Genomic DNA, 22,040 nt, shown 5'->3' with positions numbered 1-22,040 from the left:
TTGTGGGTATGAAAAACAGACCTAACCAACCTAACCAAACAAACCTACCCAACCTTACCTGGGGGCAGAGCCCCACGGACCCCCCGGTATATTAAACAGAAACAACTTGCTATGATATGGTGAAATTTGAGGCACTTTCTGGATGTGAGATGATCCGGGCGCATCAGCTCTAAGGAGCCTGGGCGACGGAGTGAACTACTATGTTGGAGGGTTCCACAATAAATGATTATCAAATTAGAACTCTGATGAAAATACAGTAATGTAAGAAAATAAATGAACAGTCTCTATGTAAAGGAACAATGCCGCGATCTTTAAACAATTGAATGGTTCCAACTCACAGAAGAGTACATTCAAAGTATAAACAAAATGCAGTACAGTACAATTACTTTGAGGTGTGTATGTAGAATGTTGGACCCATGCTTGATGCAGTAATTTCACCAATTAAATTTTAAGTTCACTAGCTGTAATTAAAGATTATTTTATTTAAATCAATACTGCACTGCGCTATATATTATCAATATGTTAACTAAATTTCAGAATGGCCAATAATTTTAATGTAAAAACATAAAAATACTCTGTATTCAAGAGACCAACAAACACGATGTTTCCTCCACTGTACACAAAGTTAAACAGAGACGCTTTGGTGGGTGAGTCAAGCCGCTGATGGGTACACAAAAAATTAGTTCCCTGTACAGGTAGTTCTGCTATAACGCGATAATTGTGTTCTTGTAAAATATCGTGTTATAGAAAATCGCGTAATAGAAATAACAGGGCTTATGGAGAAAATAGGGTTAGGTGCAGATTACTCGAAATCGAAAAAAATTTAGTAGTTAGCCTAACACAAAGGATAGCACAGTCTAAATAAATGTTACATTCATATCTAATAATGAAATCATACAGTAAATTTAACACTTTACCTTGAAAAAATATGAATGTAACTTGATGGGGAGAAGGGTGATTTTGAGGTTGATAACATCAAGCTTCTCTTCAAGTGTTATATCCTTTCTTTTACGATAATCACCGGGAATTCTATCATCAGAATGCTTTTTGGAGATATTCTTCTTTACCATATTCACAGTTAATACCACAAAATTGGAGAAATAGTAAGCAAAAATCGCGTTATAGCAAACAAGCGATCGCGTTATACAAATATTGTTCCGAATTCATAAATCGCGTTAGAGCAAATTCGCGTTATCAAAACACGCGTTATAGCAGAACTCACTGTACTGCATATAATATCAATATAAGTAAATTTTAAAATGACTTATAATTTCAATATAAAAATGCAAAAATATTAAAGAGCACAACCTTCTTGATATTTACCCCACTGGAAACGGGTGTAAACATAGAACCGATTACTGTATTGGCGGACTAGCCAATCAGCTGATGCGCACAACAAAACGTGTTTGTCGTAAAGATTTCGTTAATCGAAGTTTTGTTCGTTAATTGAACTGAAAATCCTTATGGGAGCTAATTCGTTAACCAAAATTTCGTTAACCGAACCGTCCGTTAACTGAAGGACCACTGAACTGTATACTGTATTTTAAAATACTCAGTTTTTACTTTTAATGTTCTAGATTAATGAGTTAAACATTGTTTAATCTTTTTTTCAATTTTTTCCACTTTGAGCTAAATAACTGTAGTACGTAGTATAGTACAGTACAGTAATGTCATCACAGTCTAGTGCTGGAAGAGACATGCCAAAGAAAAAAAGAAACTGTAAAAAGAAAGAGAAGACCAGAACTTCATTGACACCTTGTGCAGGTGAGTTTACTTTGTGTTAAACTGTATCAGCCTCAAACATTTAGTGAGACATCAGGATGTGCTACAACTATTCTGGATGAAGGCATCAGTCATTTTTGTCTTCAGTCTTCTTTAACTTGAACAGTTTGAACTAAATCAGGTTTGGTATTGTAATAAACTGTACTGTGCTTAAGACTGCAACCATAATATATATATATATATATATATACCCGTTGTTTCCATTCTCCTGCGGTGATTTTATCAAGATTTTATCTTATCCAATGCCGGATTTACATGATATATATATATATATATATATATATATATATATATATATATTTATATTATATATATATAATATATATATATATACTGTATATATAATATATATATTATATATATATGCTCTCACAGAACACATCCTTCCTGCCACCAGTGTACTGCACCCTTCTGTCTTGGCTGTTATGTTCCATTTGTAAATCCTGGCTTAGTAGCGTTTGCTTGCATTGTTGGTTTCTCTTCTTTTCAGAAACAACACATACCCACTGTAACTTATTATTTTTTTTACTTATGTAAAATTCTGTCATCTGTGTATGACTTTGTGAAGTGAATGTGTGCTAATATTGAGCTTTGACTTATTTGCATGTTGCAGATATTACTGTGAACGATTTTGCCAATAGTGACACTCAGCAGACATTTCGTCCTAAGAAGACTAGTATGAAGAAAGTTGTAGATGAAGGTTTGTTTTTTTTTTAGGTTGACTGTACAGATAAATAGTAATAGATAAGAGTGCCTGATGGCCAACATTCAAGTATACAGTACTGTGCTTTGGGTAAATTTTGGTCTGAAGTCTTCTTAGCAGTACGATGCAAATATTTTTTCCTTTTTTTTTTTTTTTTGTAGCCGGTGAAGTGACTGATGTTAGTTGATCATGCTTGTTGCTGCATTTATAGTGAATTTTGTATATTTTTGCTTTGGAGACATGATTTTATATTACTGGGTATAGTGTACCATAGAAATAATCATTCTTCCTTCTGTAAAAACTTTTGTTCTTCCTAACAGTAAACTCTTCATTCTTCTAACAGTAAAATCTTTATTCTTCTCATAAAAACTTTTGTTCTTCCTAACAGTAAACTCTTCATTCTTCTAACAGTAAAATCTTTATTCTTCTCATAGGAAACTCTTCATTCTTCCTAATAGTAAAAATCTTCATTCTTCTAACAATAAAGCCTTCATTCTTCTATCAGTAAAATGTTCTTTCTTCCTGACAGTAAAATCATTAGAAACGAAGGAAGATGAGAAAGCATGGGACGAAAAAGACGACGACGAACTTGTCTCTGGTGGTGTGGAGACAAACAACAACAATTTTGTGCAGAGAGCCGGTGTGTGTGTGTGTAATGCACCTTTCAGTGAGACAAAAGTAGAGGCTGATTATACATTACATGAACAGACTAAGATGATGAGATGTTGCACGAGTATAGGAGTTACAAATAAATGTTGGAAAGGCAGTGTATAATATCTTGTGACAACTCTTGTGTTAGTACAGTATTGTAATAAAACACAATTATCTGTCGTGGGCATTTAGTGGGCCATGTTAATTTTCATTTATTATTTCAGGTCGGAAGAAAAAGACCTCAAATGAAATTTCAGATGATGGTGAGGGCATAAATTATCCTTTAGACTTTTGGTTTATGATAAGGTAAGCAATGAAGGTTTGGAGATGAGTAAATCTTCTGAAATATACCTTTGGATTACCTTAAAGGGGTCAACATACTGCAAGTTTCTTTGGCTAATATTAATTTTCACTTATAGTTGGAGGATGTTATATAGTAATGTTTGGTATAACCATGTTAAATCTTATTACAGTACATAGATGTATTAAATATATAAAAGTATAAATATACTTTTGATTAGTCGATGACAATATATTTCATCAAAATTAAAAGAGTACCTAGCATTACAGTATGTCAGTTTCTCATTTGTTATTGGTTTTATTTCAGTGAATACATACGACCAGAGGATGTGGGAAGGTTTACTGCTATATGTCAGGCCACATTCTACGTGACTACAACTGCCCGATTTTGGTTCACTGTTTATAGAAGGTAATTTAATAACTTTTCCCTCATTCACTGTCATTCTATCCTTCTGGCCACCGTAACAGATGTATTTACCTATACAGCTGTACTGACCACCTTTCACAACAATACCTCTTTGGATCACATCAAGATTAGCCTATCTTATTTTAATTTAATTGTAAGACTAAGCACCCTAATGCAAACCTAACCTGACCCATCAGAAAACATTAAGGTGTTTAATTATCATGTGAAATAAGTTGAGGTGCTCATCTTACTATGATCCTTTTGTTCTGGTTTACCTTTGTCACTTGATGGATCATCCCTGTCCCCCCAAAACCATTGATGCCTTGCTTTATGACATGTTCATTCACCATCACTTCCCACTCTTTTTCATTTGTACCTGCTTTACCCTTTTCAGTCTTTCCCCGTCCTTCTATCATGCTTGTGTATAATGCATTCTCTTACCAATATTTTACTTCTTTTTCTTTTAGTATGTCCATCCCACCTAAGCAAACACTTAACTGCCTCGCTACTCAGCACTCCATTCACTTCTGCATCTCCCTCTGATTTGTTTTTCTTATTCATTGCGTCATATTCATGCCACATTCTGCTCTCCAGCACAGTTTTCCTTTGCTACTACTTGCACCTAGATTCCTTCCCTTAACATTCTGGGCCATACAGTACTTACAATCAATCTTGGCTCCTCCCATGCTATTTTTATTGGAAACAAGATAATTCTGCCTCATTCTCCAATTACAGTAGGTTATTCAAAATATTATCCCCATTTCACTTTTACATACTACATTTTCTGCAATAAACACCCTTCTTTACTATATATATATATATATATATATATATATATATATATATATATATATATATATATATATATATATATATATATATATATATATATATATATATACTGTATAAATAAAAGCATCATACTGTATCTAATTACTGTAATGTTTATCTCTATAGGCACTGCAAGTGGGTTGCTGGTCTTCCAGAAGAACTAGTACATTGGAACATGAATTACACCAAGGGCCTTCGAGCAGCAGTGATTCGATCCTTGTTTTACATGTACACTCCGTTCTCTACTCACATAGCAGCAGAAAAACCTCTGACTGCTGACCCTACGCAATTGCTGCGTTCCCAGTGTGTACTTCAATGGCATGTAAGAGGTCTTATGTGTGTTCTCTAAACCCTTAAGGCTTAGGATGAATCACCTGAAGAATAGCCTCCAGCTTATTTTACTTTTAAGATAACCACCCTAACCTAACCCCCCCCCCCTACCCCTAGGTAGCTTTAGGATGCTTAATCTTATTATTGTACAGTACTGTACAGGTACTGTATTTATTTCACTTATGTTTATTATTGGCTTATAATCATTGTGTATATCATTTTTTTTCATTAAAACTGTTTTGTAAAATTTTAAAAAAATTTTGGGAAATTTAATTTTTATTTTTGTAGGAATGTATCATAGGTTTTGTAATGGGAGTATATGGGAAAATGTGCTCTGATTTACGAGTTTTTTTTCCGGAATAGAACCCTTTTGTAAATTGGGGTTTACTGTATTTTGAAATACAGTACCACAAATTAATGATGGTTTTTTCCTTACAGAGACTTGGTACTCATCACAAATATTTTTACAAATTTGTTCAGCCAAGACAAAATAGGAATTATTTAAGAAGTAGACGGAATAATAATAAACAAGATTCATTGGTCAACTTCAACCCTGAGAATGGGTGCTACATTCTAGAGGTTAGTGGCCTCTTTCTATACTATATACTGTACTTTTGAGAGCTCATTTCTGTTTTGTTAACACATTTTGGAGGTTTTTTGTTTGTCTAAACATGTACCTGATGGGTTAGGGCAGCCTGCCAACACATGCTTCCCTGAGAGCATGGGCATGGGACCTTGAGCTACAAGTGAGTAGCTATGGATACAGCTTTTAGCCCATCGTGGTCCAGTGGATAGCTGCTTGACTGCCAACCTTGTTAGTCTGGGTTTGAATCCTGGCTCTCATAGGTGAAATTGCTTGCATTATACAGCCACAGTTAATCTCTAAGCATATCTGTATTCATTTCATCAGTCATAAATGATTATCCCATTTACTTAATGATTACATTGTATAAAACCCTTGATCCCCAAAATTCTCTTCCAGCAATCTGCTTAAACATTTACAGTACAGTAGTGAAAATTGAGTGTATTTTCCTCGATATTCACAGGCAACAAGCAGTGCAATGTGTGGAGAAGCCATGGTAATTGGGGAGTACCTGCACCATGCTGGACTTGGGGTGACTTCAAACATGTGCAATCATCGTTTACGTCTCTCCTTTGTCCCTGAGCACCTACTCTCTAGTACTTCTTCAGGGACCTCCCGTAAATATCAAGTCCCAACTACTGAGGTAAATTTAGTTTTGCTTGTGCATGTCAATGTATTACAGTTTGTATTTGTTGTTAATAACTACAGTATGCAGATACAGGGAACAAATGTGAAGCTAGGAAGCAAGTGAACCCTCATTGACCTTCCAGATCTACTATACAGTATAGGTAATAAAGAACAGAATGTTATCAGATATGTATAGCAGGAATAAATAAAATTGACATCAAATGTAGGAAACTGCATATTGTACCACTGTATTAGGGCGAAAAATGTCAGCTAGCAGAAACCAATTTGTTGCTAAGAATTGTCAGATGTGTGCACTTACACACAAACACTGGACCTTTTACAGTTTCCCAGGTAATACAGTATTATAATTCCCCTTTTCTAAATCTTTGATGTTATAAGAATTGGAGTGAGTTACTGTATTAAGTACATGGGAGGCAATAACATCCCATAGCTTAACAAAGAACAGTACTGTACTGAATCAAGCTGTAAGAGTTATGGGCTTAAATATATGATAATCAGAGTTGGATGGGATTACTACAGGTGGCTATATGTGACAGTACCATAGAATCTCTGTATTCTTTTAAAAAAATTGTTTCACTAAATTACATGCATCACACAGATAAACAGCACTTCATAGTTTTTAGCGTTAGCAAATTATTTTCTACAAGTGAAATTATTTTTTAATATTTCAGATAATATTGGAACCTGTGCGTGATGTCCGGGTTTACCCTTGGTGGCACCCACAATACTGGAAGTGTGAACATGACAGTTAACACTACACCCATTCTTATTTTACAAATTACAGTACAGTATATCTTTATTTAGGAGGGGCAGGAGGGAGGGTAAGGGATTCTGAACATACTGTAATACTTATTGATGAGGGATTTAAGGGCACATCATATAATTCTTGTCAGTATTTCATCAATGGCTTTATTTTATTTAAAATAGTAGCAAGTGGTAACGAGATGTCAATGTACCATAAGAGAACATTCGTGGAAGATCACCGCCCCCAATATACATTAAAATAATTCTGCCATGAATGATGGTGTAGTTTCATACAGTATTTTTATTCATTAATATTTTGATAGTGCTGTACTGTGTTAACTAAAGCTTATCACAAGCTTTATGAAACATGTGATATGTTAATGCAGGATTTTGGCAGAAATAGTGTTGACAAAATACTGCATGATGTTGTACATTATTACCAGACAATATTTTGTTTCCCCAATAAATTTCTTACAGTTACATAATTTTCATTATCCTATATTAAAATGTTGGTTACCATACTACAGGCATACCCCAATAACCGACGCATATAAGGACGGTGAAAAGTTACTGGTTAGTGAATCAACGGTTACTGAAGTAATTAATCCCAAAAGACTATAACAAGCTTGGAGGATAAGGGACCAGCCATCTCCCCCAAACTCCCATCTACTATTGATATATCTCTGTTGTGCACACCTGTCAAGCAAGAAAAAAAAGCATTAAATAAGGAGAGTAAAGCATAAATTGAGTTTACCTGTGTTGAACTCACAAGCTTAGAAAGAGAGGCTTTTTGCTGGTTGAAGTTGCCTATAACCCAAAACTTGTTGAAAATAACCATAATCTTTGTCCATGCCTCCATTACTGAAGCAGCCACAAGCAATAGGTTATTTAGTTTTGCAACTAATGTATGCCTCACATCTGTTTTTTCTCTTTGTCACACCAAACCAGCTTCCACATTCCTCCTGTTTCCATGAATATCCTGACACCATTGGGTGATTATCACAATCTGAGGAAACTAATATTTAAAAATATTAATAACAAAATACACCAGAGGGCAGCAGAATAGCCAGCAATTAAGATGATGTAAACATGAAACAATATGGCAGAGGCTCACACTAGATTCTTATTGGCTGGCGTCATCTCAAGAGAGATTGATTATTAGGGTTATAATTTATTTAGGCAGCCCCTTCTGGCAATAAGTCCAACCAGCTGCACCATCTAAGTGGATAATTAAATAGATACGGTAAGTGTTTAAATGATTTATATGATAGATAAGAGGGACGCTGCATGGGTAGACTCGATTCTCACGTGAAAGATGCTGAAGTTAACGAGAGATGCTGGGTGGGTTGGCTCACGCAAGAGCGAATCCCACATGTAAGGATGGATCGGGGGGTGTTCAACTGTGTATAAGTGGGAGTCGCATACTCGGATACGTGTAGTTTGAGACATTGAAATAGTTTTTCCACAATTTTTTTTTTTTTCTTTACCAGATGCAACATACTGTATACATTCTTCTCCCTATTGCCTGGAGAAATGCCAAACACTTCAATAATAATAGCTAGATGGTTCTTGCACATTCCAGAAAAAATTTAAGTGATTTAGGGAGGGACGATTATTCTCGCCTCAGGTCACACAGGATGTTTTTATTGGACAATAATAATTGTCTAAGCCCTTTAGGGATTAAATCAATTAAACTACAATTCACAGTCTTCTGATATTTAACCCGCAAATTGTCATAACTCCAATATATACTGTATATGAAACTACGCTTCCCACGTAACAAGTCTGTTATTACCTCACAGCATCACAAGGTACATTCAGTATATAAGTAAACAAAGTTGAAAACAGTCACTTTATTTCCCCAACAAAATTTGTCATAAGTTCAAGAAAATCTTTAAAACTTGTGAAGTATACCTTGTACAGCACTTAAAGCTCTAAAACACATGAGGAACCTAGAAAACCTAATATAGGAGTAAAGTGATTAATAGCCTATATTCCTTATTACAATATACATATTGTTGTCAGTTATTAAAACAAAGTTTGAAGGTAGGCACTAACTATGAAGCAGCTCACACTGCTCATAACCTTATTTATAATATACTATGTTAATATATTTCTGAAGTAACATTACAATCCCAAATTTACACAGGCATCTATTATGAGTAAGGGTTATCTTTCTATCACCAATATTATATTTCTTTCCTTCATCAACAGAAGATCATATGATTCCCAAGTTGTTTCTATCATTCTTATTACTTTTTATATCACAATTTTAATATGTATGTCTTTTAAAAACACACTGCTGGGAAGACTATTTCTGTAAGCTTCTTGAATACATCTGACCCATAAATTCAGCTGACAGGACTATAAGGCTGACTGCAGAACCAACTGTGCAGGAGACACCAATAAAAGCCTAAACAAATATCACATTGAACCCTGATAACTTCCCCCACAGAGCTAATCAAGCAGGGAAGAACAGTTAGAGTAGAAAATCTATGAGATAAAACAAGTAAAGAAAATAAAACACCTGAAGCCTGGGGCAGAAGATAAAACAAATTTCAACAGCTACAACAGAATTTTCTCTGTTTGCATCTCTAAAGTACTGTAAGGTACAGTACTTGCAAAAATTCTACCATAAAGACTGGAACCTTTCACTGATGAGGTAATAGGCAAGCACCACTGTGGCTTCTGAGAGAACAGATTCATCAGTGCTAAAGTTTTCACCAAATGACAGCAGTTGGAAATCTCCAAGTATAGGTACTGGAATTATGATCAAACATCATAGTGCCTGTTCAGTGACTTCAAGAGGCTATTGATAATACAGTATACAGTACACACATCATTAATAAAAACTTATTTGGAGAGTGCCATTTACTATGCTGAGGAAATTCATGAATACAGTACAGTATATAGGAAAAGTATATTATGAGACCAGTGAATTCTGTGTTGTACAGCTAGGAAATACTGAGAAACCTTACCCAGTAATACAAATTTATAAAATTTTAAAAATTCTGAGCAACCCCTCCTGATAATTAAACCTTTGTTAGATTAGCATGAACAGTAAAATCTCTCGCATGGTAACCACACAAGCCTCTTCCACTCATGCAAGTGTAGTCTAGTAGTTAGAGGATGCAGTTTGAGCCTAATCTCTACTTGGAGCAATGATGAGCACAAAATCTTGGGCTCACTTTAAATATTTTAATTGTGTTAAATGTGTAATACTGGATGTTGCATAGGCAAATCCAGGGGGAAGTTGTGCTCCAATAGGCCCTGCCTACCATTCGTCACTGCCAACCTCTCATCTTATCCTGTCCTGCACAACAAATTTTACTCCTTAATTCAAATGAATGTATCTGCTTACTCAACCAAGTAGTCTGAATGCATAAAGTTTCACTGTACTTCCAATGAGTAGAATATGGCAGCTGTCATTTGTGTTGTTTAATATTAAAATGAGTTGTGGCTCACAGACACCAATATTAAGAACTTAGCTAATTACAAACAATATAGATACAATAAACAGAGATGTCTCTGGAATAACACACCACTTCCAACCATTTCAACAAATGGCCTTGAAAACCTGGAGTGGAAGTAAACACAAACAACAAGCAAAATATTGCAAAGTGATTTGAGGGGGGAGAAGCTTACTGACACCTGTAAATAAATTACTTTAATACTGAGCAGGACACAATCTTCAAGTACTTGTTTCTCTCTGTTAACACCAAAGAATAAGATACAAAGGGGAATGCTGGCATGAATCCCTGCTGGCAACAAACATCATCTTCTGGTAGTGTTGCCAAATAGGAAGATATATCAAATGTCAAAAGCTATGAGTGTATAACAGTATAAGACCAGTACTGTAGTTACATACAGCTGTGAAACATGGTTATCAACTTTAGATGGACTGAAACCTACTGGTAGTTGAGCAAAGATTAATGTACCCAAACTTTATTTTGAGAAGAATATCTGTATGAAGAGAATCAAAATCTGACACCAGTCACAGGTCAACCACGATTTACTGATGTCATCAAATCAAACACAAGGTGAACAGACCATGTTCAAGAATGGACTACGAAGAGTTTTGCCAAGTGAAGTGTAAGGATGCAGACCTCTGGTTAGACCAAAAATTAAAAATAGGAGTGTGTCAAGGAAGATATGAGTACACATGGGGCAAACCTTAAGGTCTGACAGTTATTAGAATAACTGAAGTGCAGGCCATCTAAAGATGAAGGTTTAATTATTTTGTGCTAAGGAGTGCAAGGGCTAAAGTTTGCATAGACTAACAAAAAAGTAGAACTTGGTTTACTGAACAACAAAATCTGCTTTTCAGTGATTCAGTCATCTACAGATCTCATTTGAAAAAGTGGCCAACTATTCTAGGAAGCATTTTCAGCTCATTCTTCACTATTTTTTCTAAGATGTAGGTGAAAATTCATGGTGCACATTTTATGACTACAGTACAGTATTTGTATTGTATTATAAGACAACATTAATTGGCAGTCATAGCAGTGGTTAGTATTAAAAATGTTGGGAATCATTACTGAATTTGTGCTCATTATCTAAACTGAAATTCTTTATTGTCCATGTTCTACATACGACAACAGTGTACTGTGCAAACCTAACAGGTGGTATACTCTGAGAAGCTATGAAGGTTACTTCAACAAAGTTATAAGTTTTATTCAACAGGAAGTAATCCAGTTAATTAAAAAAACATACAAGACAACTTAAGATTTTGTCTTTCACTAAAATTAATACCTTGTATTTTTAAATTCCATAAAAGTTTAAAGCTTTAATCTCAGTAACCTTCATATGTATTGTGAGTAGAAATAAAAATAACAATTCACTCAATAATATTTTCCTATGGTGCTGCTGATTGTGAATTCAGGACCTAAATCTCAAATTTTAAGCAGTACTGTATATGCTTCCATCTCAATTTTAATGATGCCTGTTCTTGTATCAGGTACATCTGAGAACTTGAGTTGTAGTTACTGCAATTTGTAGAAAAAAATAACATTGCAACGAATACATTTATATCGTAGATAAAAAAAAAATAGATTAGATCTTTAAGTTCAGATTTAGGTCATGTACTCTCAAACTAGATATAAGTTTACTGGTGTGTATAGGCTATCCTCTACAAGTGAAAGTCAGCTGATCCTCATATCTTCGAACTGACTGCTGGACGGAGTGTGCCTGGAAATTAAGAAAATGTTTATTGGAGGACAACTAAGACAAAGTTTCCATCTTTTCTCAGCAAGATGGCAACAAAAACAGGATTAGGTCACTGTAAGGTAAAGTTTACACTTGAGGTATCTTAAGCAGGTTTAGCAAGGTACAGTAATCCTATGTAGAGTAGCAAGTGGCTATGCATATAAGATCAGTTAGCATTATGTACAGTAGCTAAAACAACTATCTGTGCAGGTGGGGGTCGATACACTCCGAAATTTAAGTGTGACTAGCGACAGCCCTCATATACCAAAATTTATGGTCCATGGTCTCATATTGTTTTCCACAAAGTATGCACAGATAGTTGTTTTAGCTACTGTACATACATACTGAAAATAAAGGCTCTCATGCTCACAGAGTTCAGATTTGCTTAATAGTAAATATTAAAAAATATTAAATGATACTATTATCAGTTTAATAGCCTTACATCAAATTCAGTAACTGTACTTGTGCCCCATGTGACATAAGGACATACACATACAGGTTGACCATCTCAAATCCGGACTGATTGGGACCTGAGCAGTGACGGATTAGTGATTTTGCCGAACCACAGGTGGTTAGGTTAGGATTAAATAAATAAACACCTCTAACGCACTTCATAACCACCTCACCCTACCTTTAAAATACTCTGTAAATAGTACAAGTTTTGTCTGCATTGTAGACCTGTTCGGGACTTACATTTTCATCCGAAACTAACTTAGCGAACTCCTCCACAAACGCAGCAGCTGCTTCCTTGCCCGCCGATCTTTTTTCACCACACACTGCACGAAACTTTATCCCATGTTGCTGTTAAATAAGAGCAGTTTATAATAACAAATGAAGAAAAACACAGAGGAATAACTTGCCGCTCCTCAAACACCACGCCAACAGCGGAGTCTGCTAGTGGCACCACCAAAACAGTAGCGGCGGGTTGGCGATGAGACCAGTGTGAAATTTGAAATTACGGTGGCCAAATTATGTCCAAACCAGCGGTGTAACCGGATTACTGATTGCCGGATATGAGGTGGTCTACCTGTACATGTAAGCTTATGTATACATATACATAAATGTAATTAATTTTTAAAATCTTTCAAGCCTTTTCTGTTTAATCTAATGGTGACTGAAATCAAGAGTAACTCCCTACACACACACATGTATATTATGTACTCTTCCTTCATTTGTTGTCATTCACTATTATTACTACAAAACATGTGTTCCTCAATGGTACTCCCCTTTTACAACAAGGCCTCAAATCTGGTTTACTTCAATTACTTTACCAATTTATGCATATTGCTGCTTACTGGATGTCCATCCCCTTCACTCGAACCTTACAGCCGAGGTCTAGGGTCAGTTTGTAGCAAGGCAGCTGATTGGCTGACAGACGAGCATGCAAAGAGTAACTACAGTTCATTACTATTTAATCTATTGTATTCATATTCTGATATTTTAAGGGATAATAACAACTGTATTATGTGTTGGTCTCTAATAGTTTCTGCACTTAGGGGAAGCAAAAATTAACTTGTGAAACAAACTGGTAACATAAAAAAAAAAAAAAAAGTTTAAGACATATCCTTCACCAATGTCACTTGGCAAGGAGTTTATCTAGCTGAATGTGTTCATCACATTTGTGTTCCTGTTATGATACTTTTATTACCAATGCATTTCACATGCCAATTTTTGCATTTTGTTTCTCCAAGCGCAGAAATTATGAAATATCAGCACAGAAAAGTTATTATCCCTTAAAATATCAGAATATAAATACAGTCATTTCTCCTATAACCCGTTTTTCATAATGCAAATTGGTTATAACGCGATGAATGTATTAAGGAACACATTTTTTTACAACGCATATGTGAATTGGGTACACTGTATAATGTGATCGAGTAAACATAACTACTGTATGTCACGCAAGTAGGAATAAGAGGTTGTGCAGCTGCCTTGGCATAGCGTCACAGAAGGCGGGATGCTTCTAGATGCTTCTTACAATGGCAATTTGTTAATGAAAATTCTTTTGGTAATGAATGAAAATTACTTATTACAATATATTATGGCCTATAAGTCGACTTTTGAAGCTCCAACTTTTGTGTTCAAAACTAGGGGTCGTCTTATACATCAGGTATAAAATGTCAACCTCTAACTCTGCTCCACCACTAGCATCAGATTTCCACTTTACCTTACTGGTAGGTCTCGGTCACTTAATTCCCAGCAATCTTAAACAAGTTTGACCTAATTGTAGCATTTTTCCAGAAAGGGTAACTGTTACTGAACCCGGCTTAAGGTCAGTGTTTACATCAGTCATACCGACACCTTTCAAAACCTTAATATATCTTTCGGTGTTAACTACAGTTTCCTACAAACAAACATTACTATGGCGGAGGGGGGGGGGGGCACAGTGTAGTACAGTAGTCAAACCAGTATCTCCCTACTCCACTACCTCAAGAATTTCCCCCCAGCTTAACACAGTCTAGATGCACTTCACTTCACACTAGTTAACTCATTTTACTGTCAGTTCATTTAACACAAACAATAATACCTCCATAAAAACTATATTTGATGATAAAAATATAATGGGTTAAACTACACCTGTATTCATCATGCATGACGTACAAAATTATAACTAATGGTACTGGGATTTTGATAAACTGTCGTAAAAACGTCAATACGCTAAATGAGCATGCAACATACAGTATTAAGTACAGTACTGTATTGTACATGTACACTGGAGTGAATACATATCTACATATAACAGTGAAAATAAAAATATAATAAAGTACAGTGTGCAGTCCTAACTTTATTAATGAAAAGTAATGCATATGACTTTTATTAAGTAATGAACAAAAATGTAGAGTATAATATTGTACTGTATTAAAAATTTTTGCCACATTGGAGAAATTATGTTTTCTTTGACATTTTGAAATTTTGTGGGAAGTACTGTATTGTATATAGCTAATGGTACACTAGATTTAAGGCCTTATTGTGGAAGGGAGACCAGAGTAGAACACATATTTAACAATGTCAAGAATGAATTATACTGAATGGAGGGAAATTATGTGTTCAGACAGAACCAAGCACTGTAGTTAGAGGAAATGTGAAGAAAAATGTCCACATACACACACATCTTCTCTCAACAAGATTGTCATATCCCCTGCTCTTTGAGGTGGGGATAAAAACAGAACAACAATCTTTACTAAGGCCAATGCATTTTAATTATTTTATTGCTAAAAGAGATACTGTACCTGTAGTGAAAATAAGATTAAACAAATACTGTAAAAATCAAGTAAAATTTTTTTTCATGTGTATGAACATAAAAAATAAGTCTCCTGTCTGTATCATGTTTGTTATTTTTTACATTTAATGAGGACAAACAAAAATCATTGCACACATATGCAAAATTTAAATATATATATATATATATATATATATATATATATATATATATATATATATATATATATATATATATATATATATATATATATATATATATATATATATATATATATATATATATATAGGTATATATATATATTACACAAGTATACATACATACAATACATGCAGACTCATGCACATCCTCATCAACAGATGGTACAAGCAAGGTTGCTAAGCGCAGGTTACTAACCATGCAGGGGATGAGGCAGAAACCACACAATCGATGCCGCTAATATTCAAAAATTTCACTGAAACGTTTATAAAAACTTGGTTAACTTCGTGGAACAATATATGTATGGTATGTATAATTTAATCACTGAAAAAACATAAAGCAAACATTCCCATAGTTTTTTATTTGAGATTACATCTTTGTACAGTAATTAATATCAGTATCTGTCATTATTACATCTTTGTACAGTAATCAATATCAGTATCTGTCATTATTACATCTTTGTACAATAATCAGTACTGTACATGTATCAGTACCTGTCATTAATCCCACACATATCAGTTTCTTATAAAAATATGAAATATCCAGTTAAGAGATTCCTCATATTTAAGAGATGTTCCTGTAATATGTGATGGATTTGCTAGTATGAGGCTTTCACATTATGGAAAGATTTTCCCTGAATCACACACACATTAAAAAATAAATAAAAATAAAATCACAGTACAGCAATCTGCCTCTGTTGTATTCAGCATGTTACAAATGTTAGATAAAGTGCTTTTGACTGAATCAAATGAAGAAGGCCTGAACTATAGTCACACACACAGTTGTAGTTCTCATAAATTGTAATTATTGATGACTTGTGTAATGATTAATTTAATATTAAATGCTCTTAAGGACATAAAGTAAGCTGTTGAAGCTTGAATGGTCACAAAGTAATGTACTAATGTAACAGTAAATTCTAACCAGGATAATGAGGTACTGTACTGTAAAAAAATTATATAACTTGTACGTAACTCAAACACAGGGAGAAAACTTCTTAGGGGATAACACCATTTACTTCATGCATGGATTAGTATAATACTTGGTCTTTTTCACAATACTGTTTAGGAATATAAAAAAAACCTGCATTCAGATGATAAGGGGACAAGGCTAAAAATTAAATTAATATTAATTGTCAAAATATATAAATAGCAAAAATTACGTGGTACACAGAAATAAGGCAGGGTAGAAAGCCGTGCATATTGTTGTACAGTATTCGATAATATAGAGGCCTGAAATTATATTATGAAGCAAAACTGTACAATTGAAAAATCATCTCTCTAAACACAAGATGTTTTTCTCATTGTATTAACACTGTAGACCCATCAATGAAATATTGTACAGTACTCTATAGCCTCATGCCAGTCCCAAGGTTGTGATATGACTGGGCAGGCGACCTTCAAGGAAACACACTACAGTACAGGCAATTCTCTTTGTTAATCGCTCCTTTGTTCGTCGTTTCGTTAATTTGTTGTTTGAAACACAGGTAATTTATTTAATAATTAAAAAATATTAATATTAACAACATATGGGCACTGCTTGTCCAACTGTATATTTCTATCTGTCCAACATATGATACAATAGTTCTTTGTGGAAATGCTGTATCCGATTCATTGACTGGTCATTAAATTTTACTGACAAATAAAATTTTACTATACAGTATCTAATAACTGTATTTTGTATAACAATTATTTATAAAATATTTTTAAATATCTTCACTTCAAAAAGTGAAGAGAATCATCACAAAACATTTAAACAAATTGTTTCACACAACTTTTCTGAATTGGACATTTTCTCGATTACAAATTCAAATGCAGTGGTGCCGTGCTTTTTCCCCACTCGGTGTGTGTGTTGTGTCAGTACTAGCTGTTTTATTTGTGTTACAGTGTCCCCATATCTTTATTATGACTCTAAATGCCCAGCAAGTGATAGTTCTATGATGCACAACATGACACTGTATGCAAGTCAATGGGTCAGTCGGCCCCGTTATTTGTCCCTTCGTTGTTAGTTGAGGTCATCAGAAACGCATCCCCGAAAAACAATGAGGACTCCGTGTAATGGAAAAGTCAAGAGCAGACAGGTGTGCTGGAACTTTGGTCATTAGGTACAGTATGTGCTTTACTCTAACCCACCTCACTGAATGTCTGACACAACTCAAGAACCTCAGTTATCAAGAGGAGATACTGTGAGTGAAGAAAGATGAGAGGCAGACAGGAAACTCCAATCCTTGTTTAATACAATTACTGTGTGTACAAAAAAAGTCTTGTATTCTTCTAAGTTTGTTTTCCTGTGTTACAAGGTATTTTACTTATATTATTATATGGTATTCTTTATATCCAATTTAGATGAAGGCTTCACTTCTGTATATCCTAATCTTTTTGTGTTTGTTAATAAAACAATATTCATTACTAATTCAAGTGAGACAGTCACTTCACAACATGTATTCAGAGCTCTGAATTAATAACATCGTGATCTGCTCGGTGCTTGTACAGTTTCCAAAACATTCCTCACAGACAAATTCAAATACACCTATATAACAACCTCATGGACCAGTGGTAATGAGGTTCTTGAAATGATGGGTCTCAGGTAAGGTAAGGTGAGGTACTGTAATATACAGTACCTCAGGGTAGAGTACATGTACAGATGCCTTGTTTTTATTTTCATTTTACTTTACGGAGGAACACCTGTTTATTCATGACCTTGCTACTGGCTTTAGGTTACAGTATATACTGTACTGTATTTCATAAATGATCCTACTGTAAGGAAGAATATATTTTACTGATAACTTACCCATTTAAAAAAAAAATGTAACTATGCCCTTGAGGCATATTAACTGCTTGTAATTGTTAACTATGCTGCACTCTTTTATAACCACATAATTAGGGACAGCAAAGTGATTGCATAAACATTAAATAACTTGGTTTATTAAAATACCTGCACATTCAATTATTCAGCATCATCCATTAATTCTTAACAACATGCTTCCCTCCACTTATGGTACCATAAACCAAATTTTGTGTAGTTTTGAATATATCTTTTACTGTTGTGTATATCAGCCTATCGTGTGTGATTCATACAATACCTTCTCCATCTCTCACAGCTCTTATGTTTCTCTCAGCAATACAGATACTAACACTTACACACAGTAGTACTACTTTCACTGAACTTTTGGCTCCTCATAGGATGCCTCACTCTCACACACACATTGATATTCATTCTAAATCAGTCTTTCATCAACCATTCTGTTTCTAATGACTTCCTTTTTAATTTATCGCTAATTTAACATTCATTAATTTATTTCTACATTATTACAATATCTTACTGTCAATCAGTTTTCCACTTATTAACTCTAGTTTCTAGAAAAAAAATCGTGATCTTATTTACCTTTACAGTATACTGTGTATTATTTTTTTTTCTTTTGCTATATACAGTACAGTGAACCCTCACTTTACGCGGTTAATTCAACCCACAGGGTACCGCGTAAAGTGAACAACATAACATATGGGATTAATTGAAATAGAGACCGGGCCGACCCCCAAACTCCACTTTTTCAGACACAATACCTACGTTGTAGTAAAAATAACTTCTTAATTTTATGATGGTATGCACACACAATTAATAATTAAGAGAAATATCAATAATATTAGGTTTCTTAACACTTACATTAGTAGAAAAGATGGCTGGGCACACGGGGATGGGGGGTTGGTTCCGAGGCAGAGGGCAAATTATTGGCCCTCACCTGTATCACTTGTATCACTATCCACCACAGAGGCTTGCAGGGCCTCTTTGTCAAACCCCTCAAAGTCCATATAAGTCGATATCCTCACTATAATTATCACTATCACTGACTTGGGCCGGCTGTGGTGCGTGGCGGGTGAAGAACTCGGTAATGTTTTGATGACTGGGCGACCTTGTGCGTACCCTGCTCGCGCCACTTACACAACATGGCGGATGGCGGGAGAGGGCGGGAGAGATGGATCCAAAAATGGCGCGGCTCGCCAGCCGCTCTCCGCGTAAAGGGGTACACGCACCGCGGAATGTGAGCATTCCGGTTTCGGCAGGGTACCGTGTAAATGTGGAAACGCGGAATGTGGGACCGCGTAAAGCGAGGGTTGACTGTACTATAATTCATCTGCTGACTGACTTAAACTAAGTACAGAATGTAATATCCAACAGACTCTTCTGCTACACAAATATAATGAATGTACAGTACTGTACTATGATCTCTGCCTATTTCCACAGATTCTTTCATCATGACATCCTTAACACACCCTTAAGTCTACACTCTGTTCAACCACAATCTTCCTTTACATTTGCATTACCACCATGCACCTCTCTCAGCCACTCACACATTTTGTCATTATCTTTATATCTATTTCTTAAACATGTCCATGCACTATCAACACTTTTATTTAACTGGCAAAAGTGTGTCCCACCTGTTGCTCATTGGTACACGTCTGGTGGATGCCTGTCGCTGGCGAGACATGAAAGAGTGACCCTGATCCATGGTAGACAAACGCTGGCTGATCATCTGCCGGTGCATCTGCATTCCCTGAAAGTGGAATGAATTTTCTTGGGTTACATGCAGTATTTACTCTAATCCACACTGGATTTTTTTTTGGCCCATAGTTGTGTATTTATTCTATTTTATTTAATTAGGAATGAGTACAGTAGCAGCTTCCTTGTCAGATATTCTCAAGCAAACTCTGTACTGTACATCAATCTTTTTTTTTATGTTGAACGTAGCATAAAGTATAAAATTAAAAGCAAGTCACCATACTGTATATACTTGTACTTGAGAAAAAGTTGAACCAAAATAAGTTAAGGAGTCAACTTTGGTGTGAAAATTATTACATTTGTCACTGATTCTTGTATAAGTCAACTAGAAATAATGTAAAAAATGAGGTCACAATTTTGGCAATATTTGAACATGAACTATGAGGTGAGACTTGTTAGCTTTAGTGTGGGACTCTAGTACAATAGATACAAACTTTGTACTACACACTAGACCTACTGTACCTGACTACAAGGCTAAACTCAAGTCTCCAATTGGGTTAAGGTACAGTATCTCTAACTACATTTGGGCTACTTTATATTCCCTGGATAGGAAAAAGAAAACACCCCATATGTTAACCTAAGGAAGATGCAATAATATGGATAAATTAGAGCTTAGGTGATTTCAGAATATAAAATAGGCAAGGCATTATTTTAAATTAGTAAAAGTTTCCCATACACTTTTAAAAATAACTTACAAAATTATAGAAGGCTGTGGTGATTAGCTTTTCTTCCATGTCACGGACCATCTTGGATTTCTCTGACTCACGCTGTAATAGAACAAATACATAGCTTAATACGTAACATACGCCACTAAACAAAGAATTTAAAGTTAGCTGTCTGGTCTAAGATACTTTAATCTCACAGGGAACTACATAATGGGGAAGGGGGGTGGCAGAGATAACAACAGGCTGCCCCATCACAGTAAGTCTCCTTTGTTCACCCTTATGTGTTGTTCAATCTTTACCTCCCATGATACAGGTGGTGTCCCTCTCCACCCAACTAACAGCTTTGCTTACACTGTCACTCTACACCCTCTTTAGCATCTTCTCCTTCTGTATTCTTCCTCCATGTCCCGCACCATCTAAGTCAAACACCTTTTCCACCACTCCATAACTTACACTCACTGTCTTCCCTGCCATTTCCAATTTTCCATAACTTTCCACACTCTCACCCCCTTCATTTGTTAATACCAAATGCAGCCCTCAGATAATTCATGTCTGTAATAACTTATATTTTGGAGTATTCTGTTTCATTCAGTCTACAAAATATCCTTTCAGTTGGTACATGCTGTGTGTTTACCTTAACCACCCAAAATGGCGAAAATCATAAATTTAAAAATCATTTATCAACATCTTTTATTGCTTCACTAACTAGCTATTATTTTTAAATTACTGTATTTCATCCATTATATTACCTCTAAGTTTTCAATGATTCGTTCTTTCTCATAGATAGTTGACCTGAGATTGGAGACGTCAGGAACAAGTGCTGGGTTGTGCTTTGGGTCAAGTGTCTTGATGACTGACTTCGCTTTACCAAGGTATTTCTTGTAACGCTCCTCCATGGCCCCCATTTCATTCTCCTTCTTCGACAGACTCTCCTCAAGCGAACACACCTTTTCAGCTGAAATAATGCCGTAGTTTATGTAATAAATTAATGAGTGGGAATGATCATAAGTTATATTTAGGTTAAGAAATACTTAAGGATCTAAACAAAGGTGTAACTTAACAAATAGAATGTAATAGTCATGAGCCAAGAGTGCTGATGGTATTCTTTAATGCAAATGAAGTGAGTAAAATCAGTGAAGAAATACAAGGCAAAAATCATTAGTTAAAATAGGAGAATATTTTTTGATCATGAAAGTTAATGCTTTACAGAGCTCTGATGT

General features: G+C 35.1%; 2 protein-coding genes across 7 annotated transcripts in view; one reads left to right on the top strand and one right to left on the bottom strand.

The window, feature by feature from the left end:
• Positions 1-7,458, top strand: part of LOC121876792 (transmembrane protein 183-like) — a 9,071-nt gene extending 1,613 nt beyond the window's left edge. For 4 of the 5 annotated variants that reach the window (XM_042382189.1, XM_042382190.1, XM_042382188.1 and 1 more), the window contains exons 2-10: positions 1,630-1,764; positions 2,396-2,482; positions 3,015-3,125; positions 3,361-3,442; positions 3,744-3,845; positions 4,800-4,995; positions 5,442-5,582; positions 6,050-6,229; positions 6,906-7,458. In XM_042382189.1, coding sequence (XP_042238123.1) covers positions 1,668-1,764; positions 2,396-2,482; positions 3,015-3,125; positions 3,361-3,442; positions 3,744-3,845; positions 4,800-4,995; positions 5,442-5,582; positions 6,050-6,229; positions 6,906-6,986 — 1,077 coding nt within the window. In that variant the 5' untranslated portion in view covers positions 1,630-1,667 and the 3' untranslated portion in view covers positions 6,987-7,458. The remainder of the gene's footprint in view (positions 1-1,629; positions 1,765-2,395; positions 2,483-3,014; positions 3,126-3,360; positions 3,443-3,743; positions 3,846-4,799; positions 4,996-5,441; positions 5,583-6,049; positions 6,230-6,905) is intronic. The other variant, XM_042382192.1, reaches the window with a different exon arrangement.
• Positions 7,459-8,816: 1,358 nt separating this feature from the next.
• Positions 8,817-22,040, bottom strand: part of LOC121876791 (protein Hook homolog 3-like) — a 119,454-nt gene continuing 106,230 nt past the window's right edge. Inside the window, exons 14-18 of one of the 2 annotated variants that reach the window (XM_042382186.1) lie at positions 21,570-21,775; positions 20,851-20,922; positions 20,035-20,150; positions 15,800-15,857; positions 8,817-12,165 (exon numbers count right to left, since the gene is read on the bottom strand). In XM_042382186.1, the coding sequence (XP_042238120.1) occupies positions 15,839-15,857; positions 20,035-20,150; positions 20,851-20,922; positions 21,570-21,775 (413 nt within the window). In that variant the 3' untranslated portion in view covers positions 8,817-12,165; positions 15,800-15,838. The remainder of the gene's footprint in view (positions 12,166-15,799; positions 15,858-20,034; positions 20,151-20,850; positions 20,923-21,569; positions 21,776-22,040) is intronic. The other variant, XM_042382185.1, reaches the window with a different exon arrangement.

The sequence above is a fragment of the Homarus americanus genome, unplaced genomic scaffold (assembly GCF_018991925.1).
Source record: "Homarus americanus isolate GMGI-L3 unplaced genomic scaffold, GMGI_Hamer_2.0 scaffold50281, whole genome shotgun sequence".
Lineage (NCBI taxonomy): Eukaryota > Metazoa > Arthropoda > Malacostraca > Decapoda > Nephropidae > Homarus > Homarus americanus.
Note: the sequence above shows the minus strand (reverse complement) of the source record. Positions and strands in the feature narration are given on the sequence as shown.